At 40.1% G+C, this 24364-nt stretch overlaps 1 protein-coding gene across 1 annotated transcript in view; it reads right to left on the bottom strand.

The window, feature by feature from the left end:
• Positions 1–24364, bottom strand: part of MYO1E (myosin IE) — a 222535-nt gene that overhangs the window by 83316 nt on the left and 114855 nt on the right. Inside the window, exons 5-6 of the mRNA XM_027553869.1 lie at positions 7210–7297; positions 3042–3131 (exon numbers count right to left, since the gene is read on the bottom strand). Of these exons, the coding sequence (XP_027409670.1) occupies positions 3042–3131; positions 7210–7297 (178 nt within the window). The remainder of the gene's footprint in view (positions 1–3041; positions 3132–7209; positions 7298–24364) is intronic.

The raw sequence follows: 24364 nt of genomic DNA, 5'->3' as shown, positions 1-24364 counted from the left end.
TCCCGAAGCAGCAGACACAGAGGAGGACCACAAACGACTGCTATCCAAACCACAGTGGTTCACGACAAAGTCTGCTCAACAAGACCCCTCGTGCTTCCTTCCGTGGCCATCCTTCTCCATCCTTCCCTTTGGGCGTGTTCTTTCTGCAGGGAATAATTCAGTGTCCATTTGCGTCCAACCCCACCACACCACCCCATTCCCTATCAATCTAGGGACAGAGATGAAACAAAACAGGATGTCAAAGCCACAAAGGGCAGATTTGGTAAATGGCAAACTCTCAAGTCCTTTTGTTAATGGTTCACAACCTTGGCTGCCCACTAGAAAGATCCTGGGAGCCTCTAAGAAATACTGCCCGATGCCATTCCAGACAAGTAAATCAGCTGCAGGGACTGGCACCCAGACATGAGTAGCTGTAAGAGGTCTAGCTGGTTTGTTTTTTGACTGTGCTGGATCGTCACTGCTGCATGAGCTACTCTCCTGCAGTGATGCAAGGGCTTCTCATTGCAGTGACTTCTCCTGTTGGGGAGCACAGGTTCTAGGGTGTGTGGACTTCAGTGGCTGTGGCTCCTGAGCTGTAGAGCACAGGCTCAGGAGTTGCGGTACCTGGGCTCAGTTGCTCTGCGGCATGTGAGATCTTCCCAGATCTAGGATCAAACCCGTGTCCCCTGCACTGGCAGGTGGATTCTTAACCATCGGACCACCAGGGAAGTCCACCTGGGTGTTTTTCATATGTGGCCAAGTTTGAGAATCACTGCTCTAATGTAACGGGAATGCTTATACACAACTCAAAATTGTAATTTAAAAGGCAAAAATCCATAATGAGAGATCAAAAAGTTTAGTTTTGTTGTAAGCAGCCTGAGGGAAGGAGGAAGCTATATAAAGAGAGGATATGATACTTTAATTCATAAATGAAAAGAAACCTCAGTTCTTGGTAATGTTTTACTTCTTAAATTAGGTACTGGGTACCTCAACGTTCACTGTTTTATTTTAAAATAGTGTTTGAAATATTTCATAATACAGTTCTTGAAACTTGAAAAGATTTGTAAGTGGAAATAGATGAATTTTGATGATTCCCACTGCAAGTCCATGTGAAATAAAATTACCCATAATCCCACCCTGAAGCACTTCTACCTCCTCCTACTAATCACTGTAATAGTATATTCAAACATCGATTTGCAGACACCTTAATTATGCTTTATATAAATGTGCATTTTAAAATAAAAATGGGACCATATTATAAATATTGTCCTATAACCTTTTCAAAAAAATTAATAATATATTATGGATATATTTTAAAATAAATTACTATTAACAGGGAACATGGATATTATAACCTAAAAGTATTGTTGGGTCAAAGACAATGAGCATTTTAAACTTTGATAAGAACTGCCAAATTGCTCTCCTGAGAGAAGATGTCAGTCTTTAACAAATAGTGTCTTCCTCCTTAATGTTTCACCATCTGAGAGACCAAAAATGTATATGGTTTTAATTTACATTTCTCTCATTACTAATGAGCACATCTTTTGATGCCCCATCAGATTCTGCTATGAGTATGCCCGTGTGCATATGTGTGTATCTGTGTGTGTGTGTGTGTGTGTGTGTACTGCCTTTCTGTACGCTTTTCCCACCATTCCATCAAGGTTGTACAAAATTCTGTTATCAGAAAAATAATAAATTCTGGGTATTTCTGTTTTTCTTTACAAAAACTGACTGCTATAGCCTCCTTGTCCAAAGACAAAAGAATAATTTATATTGGAAATATCAAAGGAAATATTGATTTGGTTACTTTTCTGCTCAGTAAGGAAGGCAAAAGAAGGAAGTTGGGTAGCTAGAGAGTTAAATTTGCTCAAATCCTTATAAAAGGCAGATTGAGATTGACAATCAGGGAAGAAAAGATCCAGTGAAAAATTCATTCACATCTTTTTTCCTGTTTCATTACCTAGAAACTTCAAGATAACATAGCCCTGGCATTGAACAGAAAAATTAGAGAAGAACAAACGAGTGAATAGTTCAAATAGTATTAAACAGTGAGGAAAGGAAGGGCAATTCTGACAGATAAAACTCACCAGGGAGCTTAACAATTACTCCATGAAAACTGAGTAAGAATTCTCTTGGAAATAGAAGCTTCCTTCTAAAACAGAAGGATAAAAAAGAAATTGCTTTTCTCCAAAATTCTCACTTATTTATTTTAAAATGGAACAGAATCCACATCACAGATGGTTCCCTAAGTGCTTTACTGCCAGACATAATCTATGGTTGAGATAAGATACAAAATCTACATAAATCAAAGCTACTGAGCAAACATTCACTTCTCTGTAAACGTGGCTTTTTGTCAAAGGGAATATATTCATATTCATCCTTGCCAGCCTTCCAGTTCACCCCCTCGGGAGACACTCAGACAGAAAAATGTCTAACTAGGCATTCAAGGCATTCAGCTGATATTTTCATTACTTTCGGTAAGCAGGCCAGTTAGGAGCAACATGTAGGCTAAGGTCAGTCATTCTGGCATGTCATTATGTTACAAGAACATGCCAAACACACACACACAAGGCCAAGAGGGGTAGGGTAAGCAGTCAGCTCCCTCTGGCCGACAGACAGGAAGAAGTTTCTCTCTAAGGTGCCAGATCAAAGTTCCCCCTCCAGGGTCCACACATCTACAAAGCAAAACAAGATGACAAGACCTGGGATCTAGTCTCCTGGGTTCTTCAGTTGGGAAAGAAGGCCTTTTGTCCAGTGCCCAAAGCAAAGAAACTTCTCCAAGACCAAAGCTGACATTTCCACTTTCCTTAGGAAGGCAACTTGAGTTGAGAACTGGATTCAAAAATTATCTTATTTATATCCCCAAGGCTCAAAAAGAACTTGAGTCAAAGGGTAAATTGAAGCCGGACAGTTCACCACTAGAGAAAAGTAAAAAAAGCTCAAAAAGGCAGCCTCCTGATAATGTGTGAAAAACCCCTATTTCCTTGGGGACACAGAACTTAAATCAGGAATGTCAACAACATCAATCAGGTGGCACTCTCTATCACAGGAAAGAAACTCACAAATCGGCTGGAGTTGTTGTTCCGGACCGTCTTGGCATTCCCGAAGGCCTCCAGCAGCGGGTTGGACTGCAGGATGATGTCCTTGACGTGCTGTTACAGCAGAAAGACCAAAGTTAGGAAGACGCAAACACCTACCCGGCAGTGAAAGGCTAGACTTGCCCGAGGACCTGGTTCCTGAATATGGTGAGGGTGAGAGGACTCAAATCCAAGTCCCTGGGATTTCCAGAGGATTTACTCTTTCCTCTCAACAGACCTGGCCCTGTTGGTATGGTCATGTCTTCCAGCTCCCCTGGCTTGATGCAGGATTCCCTGCAGCCAGGGTGCCACCACAAATCAGGATCTATGAATGTTCCCAGACTGGGTTTCCAGATTGGATGGTGCAGCTTTATGCTGTGCTCCCTGGTATATCGGGGAACATAAGAAGAAGGGGTATCTTCTTGTCTTCTGACCAGATTCTTAATCATCACGACTCCTGCTCTACTCAACTTCTGTCCTCACCTACTGCATCCCCCTCTTCACTGCAAATGAGAGTTACCTTGAGGGAAATGAAATAGTTTCTCCTCCCCTAACAACATTACAGACAAACAGACCTGTGCTTCCCAAATTTTCATGTGTCTGAATCACCTAGAAATCACGTCAAAATGCAAATACTGACTCAGTAGGTCTGAGGTGGGGCCCAAGAGTCCATGTTTCTAGCCCTGGTGTTCCTGGTGTTGCTGGTTTTGTCTGTATAGAGCCCCATTTGAGCAACAAGGATCCACACTGGATTGGGTGGAACAATTCCTGGCCTATTGGAGGGGAACAATTTGGTTTTCACATACCCCAATTCAGTGTCAGGCTGAAAAGTACAAAACACCCCATGGGCAAGACAGCTCAACAGATACGAGTTGATGTTGGAGAAGGTTTTGAACCAGTGAGTCATTCCTTGTACTTCTAATTATTCACATGCTATGGTTAAACATGTTCCAGAAATAACAAGCCTTTGGCTTGTGCTCTTTAGCTACTGACTAATTTCAAGCCAAGAGTTCTGTATCATTGTCCTCATAGGAAAACAGGAAGAGAAAGATCAACATTAAATGTCTGCAGTCGGGCCACTAGGTCGTCGTCCATAGCAAATCGGACGAGATGAAGGCACTAACCACTGATTGATTCTGCAACAGCCAAAGTGCTTCTCTGGCACCCCCTGAACATTCTGAAGATCAACGAGAACTGGAATTCCATCCACTGGGCACATGTCATTAGCAATGGGCACAGAGAGCAAATTTTGGGTGGTTCCTCCATGGAATCCATTTCAGAGTTTAGAAAGATATTTCTAAGCAGCCTATTTTCCTTTAAAAACTCATGGATTTATATGAAATTTGCTTTTGTTCGTAAAATAATTTTGACTTTGTGGGTTTTCGTTAATCTTCTGTATTTGTTGTTTGCTGGCCAAACATCCCTACACCATTTACCAACGCTTCACTTTCTTGTAGGGACAGAAAAAAAGAAAAGCTCTTCTTTGTCTCTTTCCCTCTTTAATGACTGACTTTTAAACTGAAAATCTTTTGCACGTATCCATCTATCTATTCATCCATCTATCCATCCATCCACTTTCAGGATGGCCAACAGAATTTTGTGGCATGTGGTAAGTATACAGGGGGAAAAAAGAAAGAGCAAATTAAAAGAGCTTGCTCCAGGTCCATCTTCTAGAGACAGGGTATGGCCACACAAATGGAGAAAAGCATATGGACTGGACCACAACAATTTAAGTCCTAAAGTTGCACTCGCTGTCCAACATGGAAGCTGCTGAGCCCATGCAACACGGCCAATCCCAACTGGGATGTGCTGTAAGTGCAGAACACACAGTGGAGGCCAAAGGTTTAGGATGCAAAAGAATGTAGAGCATCTCATTAATTCATTAGTAATTACAGGCTGAAATAGTATTGGGATATAGTGGGTTAACCGAAATATATTTTAAAAGTTAATTTCATATGCTTTTCACTTTTTTTATGTGACTACTCAAAAATTTAAAATTATGCATGTGACATCCACCATCTTTCTATTGGACAGTGCTGCTCTAGATTTTCCTTTCATTTGGTAAAGGAGGCCACTCTAAGACCTTTCTACTCTACGTAAGGAATACTGACCTCTGCCTGAAGCATTCTGATCCCCCAGGACAGAATGGAACACTATTGATTTAGTAGACAAAGCCATAAGGAAAAGAATTCCAATGTCTTTTCAAAGTCTACAGCTGACGATGGCAATAACATCATATTAAATGATTCCAAGTAAAAAATTAATCTTCAGAGTGAAATCTACCCTGGATCATAATTTCTAATTAAAAAAAAAAGTTCCCAGAGGTCTGAGCAAGTGATGAGCACTGCGAGTCTGGGCAGTTCCTGTCAACCTTAGCCTTCATCACCATCACCCACTGCTCTCTGGGGATAGGCTTCCCCAGCCCTGCTTATGCTGCTTTCAATACCACAGTGAGTAAAACTAAAGGCAGATGAGGCCGCATCTACCCGTCTTCACACTGTCCTCTTGGATCTGCCCCTTCTCTGCCATACTACGTGTGTTAGTGGATCAGTCATGTCCGACTCTTTGCGACCCCGTGGTCTGTCCACGGAATTCACCAGGTAAGAATACTGGAGTGGGTTGCCATTCCCTTCTTCAGGGGATCTTCCCGACACAGGGATCAAACCTGGGCCTCCTGCATTGCAGGCAGATTCTTTGCTGTCTGAGCTACAAGGGAAGCCCATCCTTTTCTTTATCCCTCTCCCGTGTCCTCATTCTTCAGGGTTTCCCCCCTTCTCCTAATGTTTTCCATTAATACTCTAATCCTTCTTTATTTTTTTCTTTCCTTTCTGTATTTTAAAAACTTTGCAAATTTTTAAAATTGGAGATGTATTCACATGGTTCAAAAATCAAAGGTTCACAGCCACTCTCGCTTTCTGAGATGGCCAGCATGCTGCCTATGGAGTATATATCTTTCTAAATAAACCCACCTCTTACCTATCAATGAAGTAAAAAATAAAAGGTTCACAAGGGTCTACATGGAGAAATCCCTCTCCCCTAGTCTCCCAGTTTCCTCCTGAAGAACTCACTGTTACCAATTTCATGTGTATCCCTCTGGAGCTATGCTATACATATCTAAACAAATGTTTTATAAATACATGCTCTTTTTTCTTCAAATGGTAGCACATTGTATATAACATTCAGAGCTTTGCTTTTTGAAATTCATGATATATCTTGGAGATCAATCCTTATCAGTACATGAAGCTTCATTTTTATGGTTGCATAATATTCTAGTCTATTATGAACCACAAATTATTTCCCCAGTCACCAACTGATGAATATGTTTCTAGTCTTCTCCATCATCAAAAAATGCCACATCAAAGAACTTTATACATGTATCATTTTGCATACATTTCAAGACACCTAAAGGATAAATTCTCCCAAGCAGAACTGGTGAGTCAAGGGTGTTTGCTTATAGATTTGAAAAACTTTGCTGACATGTGCCCCACAGAAGTGTACTGGTTCATGTTCCCACTAGTAATGTGTGAGAGGGCCAATGTGCCTATATTTTTAACAACAGAGTGTTTTAAACACTAGAAAAAATGTGTTATTCTGACAGTTAAGAAACAGTTTTCAATGTAGTTTTAATTTGCATTTCTCTTACTATCATGGGGATGAACACATTTTCATGTTCTGAGTGAATGAAAGTCACTTAGTCGTGTCTGACTCTTTGCAAACCCATGGACTATACAGTCCACGGAATTCTCCAGTCCAGCATACTGGAGTGGGTAGCCTTTCCCTTCTGCAGAGGATCTTTCCAACCCAGGGACTGAACCCAGGTCTCCCGCACTGCAGGTGGATTCTTCACCAGGGGAGCCACAAGGGAAGCCATGCGTTTTATGAGTCACTTATATTTCCTTTTCTATGAGATGGCTTTTATGACCTGTGTTTATTTTCCTCTTGGATTTGTGACCTTTTCCTAGACTGTATACAATATTAATTATACAGCAGGCATCTCCATCTCATAATATGCTGTTTCTCTGCAGATTTCAAATTTCTTGGTTATAAAACCAGTGTCTTCTCTGCGGAAGAAAAAATCTTTTTCAAACAGCAAACGGAGCCCTGTCCTCTGGCCCAGCACCAAGTCTCAAAATGGGCCACAGCACCAACTCACCTGGACTTTGGGGCCTCCCCCAGACACCCTGGAGATGTAACTCATGATGTATTTGGCAGCCACTGTCTTTCCAGCACCACTTTCACCACTAAAGAAAGAAAGACAAAAAGACTCACCTATGAAGTGGCTCATGACCAGCTCCCTCTCCTCTGAAAAGACTCCCCGCCCCCAAATAAAACTCTAGAAGAAAACTGGTAAAAAGGAACTCAGTTTAAAAAAAAAAAAAATCACTGAACTGGTTAAGACTAAATCACAACCAGTGATTTAATCACAGTGAAATCACAGCAGGATCAGGTTACCTCTGTGACTTGTATGATCACTATTAGCATGGTGTGTGGGCTGGGGGCCTGATCATCACCACTGTGATGGGAGAGACCGTCCAGCATTCTAAATGCCCAATAACAGAAGACATGATTAGGACATTACAGAACATCAGAAGGATAGACTAAACAGATTACAACTGACAGCAAGACTGTAAACATGAGGGGTGAGGGGGAATCAAGCACACAAAGCAACGGTACGTGAAGCAAATCAGATTCAAATTATATGTAAAAAACTGTAAAGAAAAAAACCACACTAAAAAAACAAAAAAGGCTAGAACTAGAACCACAAAAGATTAGCAGAGGTTGGTAAAGGAAAAGATATCCTGGGAGACTTCTTTCAGTTCATTATTTTCTAAACTTTTAGTAATCCTGTATTTCTTCTTAATTAAAAAAAAAAAAAAAAGTAGATATGCTCAGGTTTCAAACCATGTGCCATGAACTGAGAACTGATGCAAGCAACTTTATTTTCAAGTTCTAAAATTAAATGATGAGGTAATATTAATCACATCCTGCATAACAAAGACTGCTTCCGCTTGGTGGCCTTACTGCATGGGGAAAGCCTTTTGTTAGCACCATAGAGTCAGATCTTCAAAAACCCCGTTTCTTCCTTCAAAATCCCCTTGAATCGATGACAACCTCAATTCAAAACAAGCTTAAGTCAGTCAGATTTCTCATCTCTCTACAGTGGCCTTTGTGTTACCATGATAGAACTAATTGGAGGAAAAACTTTGTATTGTGTAAAATAATGATGAAATTAAGTATGAAAAATTGAGGGTGCTGTGAGTTCAAAAGACATTTTTTGTGTTTGAATTTCTTTGGACTAATATATGTTTAATTAGAGAGACTATGGGAAAGAATGAGAGAACCATCCTCTGTGAGGCCCTCTAAAGGTCTAACTCCATCAACAAACTCATTCAGCATCCTAATATTCAGTTCCTGACTTCCAGGTCACATGAGTATGGAAACCAAACTGGTATTTCATAAGATATGGCGGCAAGTAGAAAGCCAGTGAGCCTGGGATGATGTGTCACGCCGATTACAGAAGCCATGCTCACTCACAGGCATATTTCAGTGCCATGAGGAAGTTATCTGTTCAAATGGCCCATGTGATCAGAGGATTTATACCCTAGATCCAAGGTCAAAACATGCACTCTCACTCATTTGAAGCACAGGTTTTATCAACAATGAAACTCCATTTTATAATGTTGTAAATAACGTGAACATTTAAGAACACTGGAAAGTCCAAGAGTATAATGGTACAACCAGCCTACCCACATCTCTATGTCTCCTGCATCAGGAGGTGGTTCTTTACCACCAGCGCCACCTGGGAAGCTCATATACTATTCAGTTCAGTTCAGTCGCCCAGTCATGTCCGACTCTTCGTGACCCCATGAATTGCAGCACACCAGGCCTCCCTGTCCATCACCAACTCCTGGGTTCACTCAGACTCATGTCCATAGAGTCAGTGATGCCATCCAGCCATCTCATCCTCTGTCATCCCCTTCTCCTCCTGCCCCCAATCCCTCCCAGCATCAGAGTCTTTTCCAATGAGTCAACTCTTCGCATGAGGTGGCCAAAGTACTGGAGTTTTAGCTTCAGCATCATTCCCTCCAAAGAAATCCCAGGGCTGATCTCCTTCAGAATGGACTGGTTGGATCTCCTTGCAGTCCAAGGGACTCTCAACACAGACATAAAAAATGAATAGAAAACTATGTGGCAACACAAAGGCAATGCAGTTAATGTTGAGTGGCAACATAAGCAGAAGACACTACCTATGATAGCTTACAACTATGCAAAAATAACGTATGGACAGGAACCACAATGGAACAAGGCAAAAAATAGTTCTGACTTGTTGGGCAGCTGCTTTTTGGGTGACTCTTGTTTCTTTTGATGTAATTTCTCTTAATGTTTAAAGTTTTGGAAGAAGCAATTAACCATATATTACATATTTTTAAAAACAGCATTTCCAGAAAAAGTGAGATTACACATCACAATGATAATCAACAGGATTAATTTCTTTAGATTATTTCTATGTCACAAGGAAATGGCAAACCACTCCAGTACTCTTGCCTGGGAAATCCCATGGACAGAGGAGCCTGGTGGGCTACAGTCCATGGGGTCTCAGAGTCGGACACGACTGAGCGACTTCACTACTCACTATGTCACAAGTACACACCTTTCATATTTAGAATTCCTTAGAGAAAGCTGTGTGTATGTGAAAGAGAAAAGAAAAAAACAATCCTATGAAAATTACTGTACACCTTCATACAGTGATGCCCCTACTCTTTCTCTTTAGACATAAAATATTTTGTGTCTTTTGTTGAAAGGGGAAAAAAAAGAAGAATAATGAAAGTGACTCATTTCATATAATAAGTAGGCCAGGCACAATAATAGAACATCTACATTCTCAGTAACTGTGATATTTTTCAGAAGATTTAAAATAATTAGTCTGGCTGAACACTGATCGGAATTTTCATTTCTTGGTTTCAATTTACAGACCCATAAAAAGAAATTTTATTGATCAGAGGCCAGTACTTTGCTCAGAATATGGTGTAAGAATGGAATGTTACATAATTACTTGAAGCTTACAATATATATATATATATAACGGTAATTATGTTGTCCCTTTGAGAGAAAAAACTTTCTTTCCCTGGACTAAAAACCCACATTAAAAGAATGTGAAGGTATCGGATTATATAGCATACCTGAAATTATCTGCTTTGCATCTCACAACAAGGAGAGCAATTTACTCTGCTTATGATTATAAGCAACCTCTCTTAATTGCCTTCACTGGACTTCCAAAGTGGACCAAAAAATACTCTAGAAGTGTGTGTGCCTTAAAATTAGAAAAATGCCCCAGTGGTCCCTAAGTCCAGCAGCCTACCACAATCCTCAAAGTACTTAAAGAAGTGCCCATGTCTGGTCTGTCTTAAGACCTGCTGAATCCTAGTCTCCAAGGATAGGGCCTAGAAATAATTTCTAACAAACCCCCTAGTTCTTATATTGCTGGTTGGGAATCCGCTAAACAAATGTAAAACAAAGTCAAGACAGACTTCACAGGAATCATCAATTCAAAGAGGAAATAATGTAATGTTTCTGTGTGCATCCAATATACAAATGGAAACATTTGCTAAAGTATCAAAGAAATGGAAAGAATGTTCAGGGTGAGGGGGGACTATTAATGATATACTAATAACTGGATTCAGAGACTATATTGCTATTCTTAGTCTGAAAGTTATTCTTCGCTTAATAATGAATGGTGTTTTCAATTCACTTCAACTGATTCTAGCAAATTTAAAAATATCTCAGGCCTTATTTTGAGGGGAGACATCTCATAGAATAAGTAGTCACCCATTCCTTCTATCTCCCTACTTGCTAGTCTCAAAAAATTTCTTCTGGCTCTTACCACACTAGCTTTTGTTCCCTTATAACTGTTCAAGTTAATGTAACTGAAATGTTGCTCTGCCAACTTCACATGTATTTGCACTTTATAAAGGATAAAAATTTTATTTATTTATTTATTTTTTCCTAATTTTATTTTATTTTTAAACTTTACATAATTGTATTAGTTTTGCCAAATATCAAAATGAATCCGCCACAGGTATACATGTGAGGATAAAAATTTTAAATAGAAATCGTATGTGCATTTGTTTACCCAACAAGCACTAAATGCCTCCTCACACTAAGGGCTGGCTGGGGCTGGAATGAGATGGGTCTCCTGGAATGAGAGGAGCCTACTGCACCAGGGGAGGTCAAATGCACTGATGCTGTGGTAACACCATGCAGATAGGGGTACAGTTTTAGGGATTGCTGAGCTTGAATTAGGAAAAGATTCCTAAAGAAATTCATAAGCTAAGTCAAGTCACTACTTACATCTCAATGAGACAGGTTACAGTTAGCCAGGTAGGGGAGGGACAGAGGGAAGATGTGTGAGTAGGCAAGCATTAGAGGGTGCCGTTCCTGTCTAGAATGAATGGCTGATAAGACAATGAAGTTACGAAAATCCCCACTGGGTCCTACTTTCCTAGACCTGATTTTATGTGTGTGTGTGTGTGTATACATATACATATAATTATTATTAAGCTTGACTCCTATTTCAGAAGGTATAATCCAAGGGTAAAAAACACAGCGATAGTTAAAATTTTTTTGTAATTCTAGAGTTATAAAGGATAGACATATTAGGGACTGAAAGAATCCGGAAGATGAGAAATAACGCAAGTTCCAAGGAAGATTAGAAAGCAAACTAAAATTTTGCAGTTTTAGTTGCCTATCTGAAGGTTTCCAGGGCTGGAGAGAAAGGGGTGATGATCTGTCAGAGCCTGTAGTGACACTGAAAAATATAACCCTCAAGTACATGCAATGGCTGAATGCATAAAATACAAAATCAAGCAGAAATGACTGAGCAAATGATAAAGATTCATTAACATCATGAGGATAAATAAGACTGACTTCTTCCAAATCAATTAGTATTGTCAAGCAGACAAAATTACCACCTAGAGTCTGCCAAGAAAATGGCCCCAGGGCAATGCTCACTGTGGCCCAGGCCTGATGCACTAGGAAGAACCCAGTGTTTAGTCTGAACATCAAGTTTGAACCCCAGCTCAGCTACTTGTTAGCTCTATAATCCCTTTTACTGTTACTACAGTAAAAGGAGTTAATTATTTATTAAAATAGATATTTTAATACATCACCCCTTAACAGTTAAAAAAATTTTTTTATGTGTGTTTCTTATTCAACAACTTCCCCTGTATTCCTCAGTGGAGGACAGGGAAGCCTGACATACTACAGGCCACAGGGTCATAAAGAGTCAGACACAGCTTAGCAACTGAACATTAATCCCCATTTTGCAGATGAAGTGACTGAGGCTTGCAGAAGTCACATACTTTCTACAGAACAGAATAACAAGTTTGCCCTGTGACTCAAAACCAGAGATCTTCTCACTGTACCCCATTACCATGGGTGGTAACAGATGACTAACCAGACAAGCTGACATCTTCTGGCTCAAAGCAGCCAAGTGGACAGAGTATAACAGTGGAGCCAAGCAGCCCTGGCTTGGTACATGGCTTCGTCACATTTCAAATCTGAGATGCTTAACATGTTTTGCTACCTCTCAGACTCAGTTACCTGATCTGCAATAAAGGGGGTAATAATACCTAGTTTGTTGTTTAGTCGCTCATGTCCGACTCTTTGCAATCCCATGGACTGTAGCCCACCAGGCCCCTGTCCATGGGATTTCTCATGCAAGAACACTGGAGTGGGTTGCCATTTCCTTCTACAGGGGATCTTCCCAACCCAGGGATCAAACCCACGTCTCCTGCACTGGCAGGGGGATTCTTTACCGCTGAGCCACCAGCGGAAGCCCAAATATCTAGTTTCCTAGGTTGTAAATCAGAGAAGGCAATGGCACCCCACTCCAGTACTCTTGCCTGGAAAATCCCATGGACGGAGGGGCCTGGCGGGCTGCAGTCCATGGGGTCACTAGGAGTTGGACACGACTGAGCGACTTCATTTTCACTTTTCACTTTCATGCACTGGAGAAGGAAATGGCAACCCACTCCAGTGTTCTTGCCTGGAGAATCCCAGGGACGGGGGAGCCTGGTGGGCTGCCATCTATGGGGTCGCACAGAGTCGGACACGACTGAAGCGACTTAGCAGCAGCAGCAGGTTGTAAATGATACAAGTAAAGGATGTTAAGATACAAAGCAAGTACTTGAAAGGGGGTTACTATTATGGTTATAGATAATATATAAACTAGCTAATGAGCTGGGCTTCCTGAATAACACGCTTCAATTCAGGGTGGTAAGTAAGATTTTCAGGGAATCTGGGATAAAAGGGTAAACTTGAGCCACAGTTCTTCAAGACTGCAGACAGAGGGCAGTCCTCACACAGATCCTATAGTCAGGGTGTGAGATGACTGGGCCTCCCAAAGCCAGGCCAGAGGGACAGGGAGTTTCTAAGGATGCTGGTGCTGGGATAAACAAGAAATTGGAAAGAGTTCCAATGCTAACAATAAAAGGCTCCTGAAATACATCAAAGACAGGAAGACAGCTTGAGAATCCATGAGACACTTGATAGGGCTGAGGCAGACAGCAGAGATAAGACATAACTCAAATATTAGAAGTGATCTAATTTTCTAAAGTGTTTAAGTCTTTAATCTTTACTCCTGCAAATCTTAGGGATTGCAAACTCAAAATGTTTCTTGAAGCAGACATTGTCACTATTGAATCTAAGATTTCTGAACTGTCTCTTTTTCCTCTACGAAAATTCTCAAATTCAGCCACTAAATCTTATTGATGTGCCTTCAAAACATCTCTCATGTCTTTATTTGTTCTTTAAAAAATAGTTCTTTGTCACATGGTCAGGATACAATCTAACAAGACTTTGCAAACTGGTGTTGAATACATTAAGGACAGGATAAAAACAGCTGCTTAAGAGTATCTCAAGCAAAAATATTAGAAACTGGGGAATTTCCTGGTGATCCAGGGGTTAGGATGCTTTCACTGACACAGGCCTGGGTTTGAACCCCAGTCACAGAAGTCAGATCCTGCAAGCCTCACCATGTGGCAAAAAAAAAAAAAAAGAAACTACACCAAATGCGATGCTCTTAGATCAACATCATATATATTTTTAATGCACCAGGGCAGCCGATGCAGGCCAAAAGCGATAGGAATTCACTTTTGATGGCAGCAGTAAAGCTGCCACATAAATATTCTCCAAGATCCCGTAAGTCTTTACAGAAGTCAGTTGGCAAAGGCTGCAGAAATGCCTCTGGCTACAGTGCCAAGGTCTAGTCTGATGATACAGAGATAGTAGAGAATAAGAGAAAAACCTGTCACTTTCCCTTCTCATCTCATATTATTTTATTAAATATATTTACATAGATGTCTCCAGTAGGTCCAAAGCTACCACAGGCATGACTCTAAAACACAAATCCAAATTCTGGATTCCAGAGCACAGAAGACTACTGGGCTAAGAAGATTTAGGTTGCTCATTTACTGGGTTCACAGGTGTCTGCCTATGTCTTCAGGTGCTCATCATTGACAAGGGTTGATACTAAGGGAGCTATTTGTAGCTTTCTGTTGGCACTGCCTGGGGTCCACATTCACTTTCTACTCCTTTATTCCTTCACAGGGTTATGGAAGGTCACACATCAATTTCCTCTTTGCCTTTCCAACTCAGGTCAGGTCCTCATCATCTTACATCTAGACCTCCATATTTGCTCAAGAGTCCATCTCTTTTCTACCCACAGACTCATCTTTGTGAACCAGCCTCCTGGGGTAGCATGTCTCTGTTCAGAGGCCTGCAAGACATCCCTGAGGCCCGAAAGCCTGTCCGTAGATTACCCAGCCTGTCATTCAAGGAGGTACATGTCACCCAATCAACCGTATCTCCCCAAATCAACCAATCTTGTGTTACTGCACAAATGCCATATGGCTGTTATACAGAAACAGAAGGGGGAGACCCAGTTCTGGCCCTCAAGTAATTTACAAGGACTATTCGTCAATGTAGATTTTCTTTAACCACCACACTGATGTCCTCCTCATGTTCTCCCCATTACATGGTTTGGGTTTCAGAATTTATCAAGCCATCAATGTTGTCTTCGTTCCACCCATCCTATATGGAAGACTCAACCCAAGTCCCAACACCTCTGTGACACTTTTGCTATTTATTTCAGTCCAAATCAATCTCTCCCTTTTCTAAATGCAAACAGCACTTAGAGCTAATTTCAAGCTTCAAAATGATAAACATGTATTATGTGCAACAGAGAAACATAAATTTCTAGTCAGCAAGGATTGAAAATCTACTGAAAATGAGTGCATGCAAATTTTAAAAAGTGATAATAATATTAACTAGGTGGTATAAAACTCCTAGTAGAGAACATAGGCAAGACATTCTCTGACATAAATTGTACCTATGTGTTCATAGGTCAGTCTCTCAAGGCAATAGAAATAAAAGCAAAAAAAAAAAAAAAAAGTGACCTAATCAGACTTACAAGCTTTTGCACAGCAAAGGAAACCATAAATAAAACAAAAAGACTGGGGAAAAAATATTTGCAAACGATGTGATCAAAAAGGGATTAATCTTCAAAATATACAAACAGCTCATGCAGCTCAATGTTAAAAAAACCAAACAACCCAAATGAAAAATGGGCAGAAGACCTAAACAAACATGTCTCCAAAGAAGACATACAGATGGTCAACAGACATGTGAAAAGATGCTCATCGTTGCTAATTATTAGAGAAATGCAAATCAAAACTACAATGAGGTATCCCTTTCACACTGATCAGAATGGCCATCATTTAAAAAGGCTACAAATAACAAATGCTGGAGAGGGTGTGCAGAAAAAGGAACCTTCCTATACTGGTGGTGGGAATATAAATTGGTATAGCAACTACAGAGAAGAGTATGGAGGTAACCTAAAAAACTAAAAATAGAGTTGCCATATGATCCAGCAATCCTACTCCTGGATAGATATCCAGAGAAAACGATAATTCTAAAAGAAATGTGAACCCCTATGTTCTTAGCAGCACTATGGAAACAAGTATTCATCAACAGAATTGATAAAGAAGATGTGGCAAGTGTGTATGTGAACACACACACACACACACACACACACACAATGGCATATTACTCAGCCGTAAAAAAGGATGAAATAATGTGATTTGAAGCAACATGGATGGATCTAGAGATTACCATACTAAGTGAAGTCAGAAAGAGAATACTATATGATATCACTTATATGTGGACTCTGAAATATGACACAAATGAACATAGCTACGAAACAGAAACAGACTCACAGACACAGAGAACAGACGTGGTTGCCAAGAGGGAAGGGAGGTGGGGGCGGGAAAGATCGGAGGTTTAGGGTTAATAGATGCAAACTGGTATAAATAGGATGGATAAACAATAAGGTCCTACTCTACAGCACAGGGAACTATATTCAATATCCTGTGATAAACCATAATGGAAAATAACATTTTTAAAAGGATATATTTTTTAATATCACTTTGCTGTAGAGCAGAAATGGACACAACATTGTAAACCAACTATACTTTAATTAAAAAACATATTAAATAGGTGGCAAAAATTAGGGGTATATGAACTGCTACTGAAATTCAAAGGATGAAGAAATCACTAGGTTGAAGTAGATGAGAACAGCCTTGGGTAGGAAAATAACTCCAGACGGGGAGAGTACTCTGGGCGAGAGACAGAAACAGCTCATAGAACTCAATATCAGAAAAACAGACAACCTGATTTAAAAAATGGGAAGAAGAACTGAATAGATGCTTTTCCAAAGAGGAAATGCAGATGGCCAACAGGAACATGAAAAGATGCTCCACATCACTAATCATCAGGGAAATGCAAATCAAAAACACAGTGAGATTTCACCTCACACCTGTCAGAATGGCCATCACCAAAAAGTACACAAATAACAAGTGTTGGCAAGGATGTGGAGAAAAGGGAACCCTCGTACCCTGCTGGTGGATATGTAGGTTGGTGCAACCACTGTGGAAAACAGTATGGAGATTTTTCAAAAAGCTAAAAATCAGATCAGATCACATCAGTCACTCAGTCGTGTCCGACTCTTTGCAACCCCATGAATCGCAGCACGCCAGGCCTCCCTGTCCATCACCAACTCCCAGAGTTCACTCAGACTCACGTCCATCGAGTCAGTGATGCCATCCAGCCATCTCATCCTCTGTCGTCCCCTTCTCCTCCTGCCCCCAATCCCGCCCAGCATCAGAGTCTTTTCCAATGAGTCAACTCTTCGCATGAGGCGGCCAAAGTACTGGAGTTTCAGCTTTAGTATAACCCACCAATTCCATAATTCCATTCCTGCGTGTGTATGTATACGTATGTATGTATATATGTGTGTGTGTGTATATATATGAAGTGAATTGAAGTGAAAGTCACTCAGTCATGTCTGACTCTTTGTGACCTCATGGACTATACAGTCCATGGAATTCTCTAGGCCAGAATACTGGAGTGGGTAGCCGTTCCCTTCTCCAGGGTATCTTCCTAATCCAGGGATCGAACCCAGGTCTCCCACATTGCAGGTGGATTCTTTACTAGCTGAGCCACGAGGGAAGCCCAAGAATACTGGAGTGGGTAGACTATCCCTTCTCCAGTGGATCTTCCCAACCCAGGAGTGTCTCCTGCATCACAGGCAGATTCTTTACCAGCTGAGCTACCAGGGAAACCATATATATATATATATAGAGAGAGAGAGAGAGAGAGAAGGGAATGGCAACCCACTCCAGTACTCTTGCCTGGAGAATCCCATGGATGGAGATAGATGCTTGGTGGGCCAACAGTCCATGGGGTCACTAATAGTGGGACACGACTGAGCAACTAACACACATATATCAATTAGAAAAAGATAAAAAGATGCATTGTATTCCAGTGTTTACTGAGCATTATTTAAAACTGCCAAGACACGGAAACAACCTAAGTGTCCGTCAACAGGTCAACAGATGAACGGATAAAGATGTGGTACACATACACAATGCAATACTACTCGGCTACACAAAAAGAATGAAATTTTGTCTTTGCAACAACATGGATAGACTTGGAGAGCATCATGCTAAGTGAAATAAGTCACACAGAGAAAGACAAATACTGTACGATCTCACTTACATGTGGAATCTAATAAATACAAAAAACTAAATGTAACAAAAAAGAAACAGACTCACAAAGAGAACAAACTAGTAGATCAATGGGAAGTGGGGAGGGGAAAGATAGGGTAGGAGAATCAAGGGGTACCAACTGGTATGTATAAAGTAAGCTACAAGGATATACTGTACAATATAGGAATATAGCCAATATTTTATAGTAACTGCATAACCTTTAAATATTGTAAATCACTATATAATATACCTATATATGCTACTGCTAAGTCACTTTAGTCGTGTCCGACTCTGTGTGACCCCATAGACGGCAGCCCACCAGGCTCCCCCGTCCCTGGGATTCTCCAGGCAAGAACACTGGAGTGGGTTGCCATTTCCTTCTCCAATGCAAGAAAGTGAAAAGTGAAAGTAAAGTTGCTCAGTCGTGTCTGACTCTTAGCAACCCCATGGACTGCAGCCTACCAGGCTCTTCCATCCATGGGATTTTCCAGTCAAGAGTACTGGAGTGGGGTGCCATTGCCTTCTCCGATTGTACATCAACTATACTTCACCTTAAAAAAAAAACAAAAACTCAAAGCCAAGGCTTAGATGGAGGTCTCTGCTTGACAAAACAGCCTGTCTTCTTTCTTGATTTCTTTCTCTTAAAATTCAATTTGCTGGGACTTTTCTGGTGGTTCAGGGGTTAAGAATTCCATTGCTAATGCAGGGGACACGGGTTCTCTCCATGGTCTGGGAAGATTCTTCATGTCTTGGAACAACTAAGCCTGTGCGCCACAACTACTGAGCCTGTGCTCTAGAGCCTCCACGCTGTCCATGTGCCATAAGTGCTGCAGCCCACGTGCCTAGAGCTGGGCTCAAGAGAAGTCACCACAATGAGAAGCCTGTGCACTGTGACTAGAGAGGAACCCCCACCAGAGACGAGCCCATGCACAGCAATGAAGACCCGGTGCAGCCAAACTTTTTTTTTAATAAATAAAATTCAATCTGTTACACTGACTTCTATCCAGAAACAGTCAGCTGCCAGTCCATCCTATCACTGCATTCACCTCTTTAGAAAACATAAGATTGGGAGGAACTGATAATACTGGTTCTATGTACAGCATCGTCCCATCTAAGAGTATGCATTTCATGGCTATCACTTTGTAATGTACAGAAATACTGAATCACTATGCTGTGCATCTGGATCTAACATAGTGCTGTGGGTCAATCACACTTCAACTTAAAAAAAATCGTAGGGGAGGGAGGTGGGACAGGGGTTCAGGATGGGGAACACATGTACACCCATGGCTGATTCATGTCAATGTACAGCAAAAACTACTACAATATTGTAAAGTAATTAGCCTCCAATTAAAATAATTAATTAAAAAAACATAAAATTTTTCTTGTTACTTGAATATAATTTTCTTTTCAAATACTTCTTTACTATAAATGTATCTGATCTTCATTTTCTTCTATAGCAAGATTTAAAAATGCATAAAATATGTATTGTCATGGAAATCCCAAATATTTCTCTCTAAAGTGAAATGCATTTAACAAAAAATATTTATATATATACATTATTTAATAAAATGTTTAATAAGTCAGATTTTTAAATAAATGAATAATTTATTTTAAAATTAAAAATAGATAAGTAAAAAATAAAGGGTATTCATTTCATCATGTGGATAAGGTCATATAGCAGGGAAATCGGAAGGTCAAAGTCTAAAAGGAACACCAGACAGATTAGATCATCATTAATTTTTAATTTTCTAATTAAATGATACTAAAAATTCCTAGTCTCTCCAGATATGGCAGAAGGCCTTTGCATAAGGAGCAGACTTCTTTTCCAGCCTCCAGGAAGGCTGGTTTTGTTTTCTGTTCACAAATGCATTCAGGCAGGCAGCACTGAACTCAGCCCTGGTCGAACCCACACCCAGCTCTGCCATCTCATGGCTGCAAACTTGGGCTTCTCTACCCAGAACAGCATTCCTCTGCCTTCCAGTTCCCTGAGCATTATTTGGAAGAAAGAGTTCCAAAACCCCCAAACCTCAGAGACTTCAGAAGTCAATCAGTTCATTCACAAGGAAGAGAGGACCAGACAACTGTTAACTTTGCTGCCCAGGATCACAGAGCGGGTGAGAGTGAACCATGGCATGCCAGAGATAGCAAAGCTACTTTCTCAAAGCAGACAAAGCACAGCTCTTGGGTAATATAGAATTAACACAGAGAGAGGTCAGGCTTTTGGGAGGTAATTCTAGGAGGTAGTTCTCTAGGGCCCTGAAACATCCTTCCTGACAGGAGAGTCTCTATTTGCCTGGGAGATTTGGGAACTGGACAAAGGTTTATGAAAAGAGCTTTGGAAAGCTGCATCTAAGTTGTGACTCCTGGAGGACATGGAGACTACACATATTAGCTCAAATCTTCAGGACGGGTGGAGGCTACAGGTCAGTCATGCAGGCAGCATATGACTGAGCCCAAATAAAACCTCTGGACACCAAAGGCCCAGGTGAACTTTCTAGTTGGCAATAGTATTGTCAGTTCCCACGCCATAACTGGAAGGACATAACACTGTCCATGGCTCCATGGGGGGAGGAAGCCTGGAAGCCGCACATCTGGACCCCTCCTAGACCTTGGCCTTGTGTCTCTACTTTTTCCTACTTCTGCTTTGTATCCTTTTGCTCTAATAAAACTGCAACCATAAGTCCAGGGCTCTCATGACTTTTGTGAGTTGTTGCAGTAATGAAACCAAGGAGGTGGTGGGAACCTCGCAACTTGCAGCTGGTGTCTCATGGAGAATTGTGCCTTTCACATGTGAAGTCTGGCTTGACTTGGGCAGTTAACATCAGAGGTCAAAGCAGCTCCCTGTCCTGCCATCTCCTGTATCTCTGCCAGCACAGAGACTGCAGTAGAATTCCCTGGAGCAGGGCCTTCAAGTCTTTGCCGCTTGAACACTGAAAAGAAGGCTCCTAGAAGTGGCCACATGTCCTGCCTCAGAGCAAGTGTCTCCTGTAGGACCAACTAAGGAGATCCGAGAGAGGGAGAAAGGTGAACTAGGAAACACGGAAGCAGCTCCGAACTGATGAAACTCATGCAACAAGACCATTCCCCTTCTTCTCATCTTACTAGGGGCCCAGGAGAAAGGAGAAAGGGCAAGGGAATATGTTAGAAAACTCAGCCTAATCCTCTCGCATTTAATTTGAGTCAAGAAAACAAGTCCCACCTCTCTACTGGCCAGTGACTTCCACTTGGGAACAAACAGAAGCATTTCCAATTCAGCAACCAGACTCATCAACACACAAGTGTCCTTCCAGAAGGCTTAGCCGGAAGCTAATTAAGAATTTAGATCTAACTTTCAATTTACAGAAAATTGAAGGAATTAGAGAAATGAGACCATGAGGAAGCAACTGGACCAATCTAAAAGGTGTCTATAGGAAAACTGGGTTGTTCTCTTGACCAAGTCATTGGGGGGAAAAAAAATTGGGAGAAAGGAACTCTGGTAAGATTAAAAAAGTGACTCATTACCAAATGCAGCCAGTGTTCCTTGATTTGCATAAACTGGCAAGAAAGGACATGTTTGCAACAATTAGAGAAATTTAAATGTGGACTGTTTATTTATTATTTAGTTGTGATCATGGTATTGGGGCTAAGTTAGAAAACATTTTGAGATGCATATAGAAATATTTGGAGATAAAATATCATGACGTCTATATCTTAAAATGCCTCAGTATTCCTGTTTTATAGTTTTGACTTTGGAGCCATGTAAATCGTTGAAACAATTTTAAAACAAAATGAAAAATTTAAACTTCTAAAATGAAACACATGGACCTAACTGTAGGTCAAATTGGCATGTTAATGACACAGAAAAGTATTATGTTAAGTGACTTTTAAAATCCAACATTTTGACTGTACATCCTAAGGACAAAAAAGAACAAAGAAATTTTAAAGTGAAATAGAATTGCTACAAATAATGTTGGTATTGTTATCTTGGAGCATTAATAGAATTATTTATTTGCTTTACCCCATTATTTACTACACAATATATCTTTTATAAATATACACTTATTTGAGTATAAGTATATACTTAATTATTTATTTATAATTTTATGCACAGACATAGTATAGTGCAAATAATTCTAACAGTGTCATCAGGAACCAAGGTTTTCAGAATAAGAGAAATGGCATCCAAATATAAAATCCAAATAAATAAAAACTCTATAATCTTACAAATGAACTGGACATTATCAGTGTGAATTGATGGTTCATGTTTTTCTTAAAAAGTTCATATTCCTTGTTTTTGTCCTCTGAGAAGAACAAGCAGCCCCATTAACACACAGCAGTGAGCACTCTTCATCAGTAGACTGACGGTCTCTAAATACCGTTTCCCATTAAAATGAGCCCGGGCTTTCTGATGAAATGGCTGAACCTAAGGCTTGGCAGAAAATGTACAAGATAAGCCTGGAACATCTTATACAAGAAAACTATCAAAGACTACTGGAGTCACATCAAAGGGACAAAGGAGCCAATACAAAGGACTCTCATAAGCCAAAGGTAGGACTATTTGAACCTAAAAGAAAAACTGCAATGTAGTTAAACAGGTAAGGTATTTAAAACCCACCAGTATAGAATGATACTTAAAACACAAACATTATACTTTGGGAGGCTGCTAGGGCATCAACTTATTGTCTCAAAAATTAGTAAATGAAAATAACAAGTCAAGCTTTTTATCCAATTTTCCCATCTAGATTGTATTTTATGATAAACAAATGAGAACTCCAATTAATAAATTAATATAGAAGGAATACAATTAGAAAATTATTTTCCAACCATTAATTAAATGATTGTGAAATGAGAATTTATAATAGATGGACTCACTGGAAATCTGAACATCACAAAAAGTTAGCCAAACAGGCATTAAGTGCAAGGCATCAATGATGGAGCATTTTTGCTAAAAAATTGAAATTGAACCTAATCAAGCTTTCAAAGCCTGTCAATTTACAGGAAATATAGGGGATACTGCAAAGTCATGGGATGCAACTAGCTGTCATCAGACTGCAGAAAATTCTACAGGACAAACCTTTTTCTTTAACAAATAAACACCAAGAAAACAAAAAGAATAAGAGAGAAGTATTAACGATTATAAGACCTGAGAGACACACAGCTAAGTATGAAACATGAGCCTTTGAAACCCAAATAAAAATAAATCAACTGTAAAAAAAAAAAAAAAAAAAAAGAATTTATAAGACAATCGTGGAATTGGAATACTGATAATATTAGATCATACTGAAGGAATTACTCATTTTTTTTCAGTTGTGATAAGAATGGTCTTTTAGAGGTATACCCTGAATTACTGACAAATTAAATTATTTTCTACCTAGGATTGAATCAAGTGGGGGCAGAGTGGGAGGACTAGGTAAAACAGGGTTGCTGCTAAGTCACTTCAGTCGTGTCTGACTCTGTGCGACCCCATAGACGGCAGCCCACCAGGCTCCCCCGTCCCTGGGATTCTCCAGGCAAGAATTCCGGAGTGGGTTGCCATTTCCTCCTCCAATGCATGAAAGTGAAAAGTGAAAGTGAAGTCGCTCAGTCGTGTCCGACTCTTAGCAACCCCATGGACTGCAGCCCACCAGGCTCCTCCGTCCATGGGATTTTCCAGGCAAGAGTACTGGAGTGGGGTGCCATTGCCTTCTCCGAAAACAGGGTTGGCCATATATTAATAAATGTATAAAGTAGATGACAGATACACAGGGCTTATTATAATACTTTTCATAATTTTGTGTATGCTTGTAAATTAAAAATAGGATTTTTTCCTTTATTTTTCATTAAAAAAAATTAAGAATTAAAAAATTAAAGCACTAAAAAGATGAACAAAATGTTAATAACTGCCAAGTTCTAAGTGATGGAAATACGGATTGCTTGTGTTTCCTGTATGTTTGAAAATGTTTGTAACAGTAAACAAAATTGTAAAAGCACTTCAAGCCAGCAAAGACTCAGAGCTGGGTCAGCTTAAAAGGACTGCGAAATATAGCTGTGGATGCCGAATGCTGGCTTTGACCAGTAATGCCTTCAGAAAATTAAAAGCAAATAACAACAACAAAAAAAACCCAAAAAGTTCAAACTTGAAATATTAAGGAAAAAGGACCTAGAAAAAAGGACTCCAGCCGACAAAACAGTGACACATGCTTACTATACTTGTAACATAAAGGATCTCCAATTCAGAGTAAAACC

The sequence above is a fragment of the Bos indicus x Bos taurus genome, chromosome 10 (genome assembly GCF_003369695.1).
Source record: "Bos indicus x Bos taurus breed Angus x Brahman F1 hybrid chromosome 10, Bos_hybrid_MaternalHap_v2.0, whole genome shotgun sequence".
Classification (NCBI taxonomy): domain Eukaryota; kingdom Metazoa; phylum Chordata; class Mammalia; order Artiodactyla; family Bovidae; genus Bos; species Bos indicus x Bos taurus.
The sequence above is the reverse complement of the archived record's forward strand: the minus strand, read 5'-3'. Positions and strand labels throughout refer to the sequence as shown.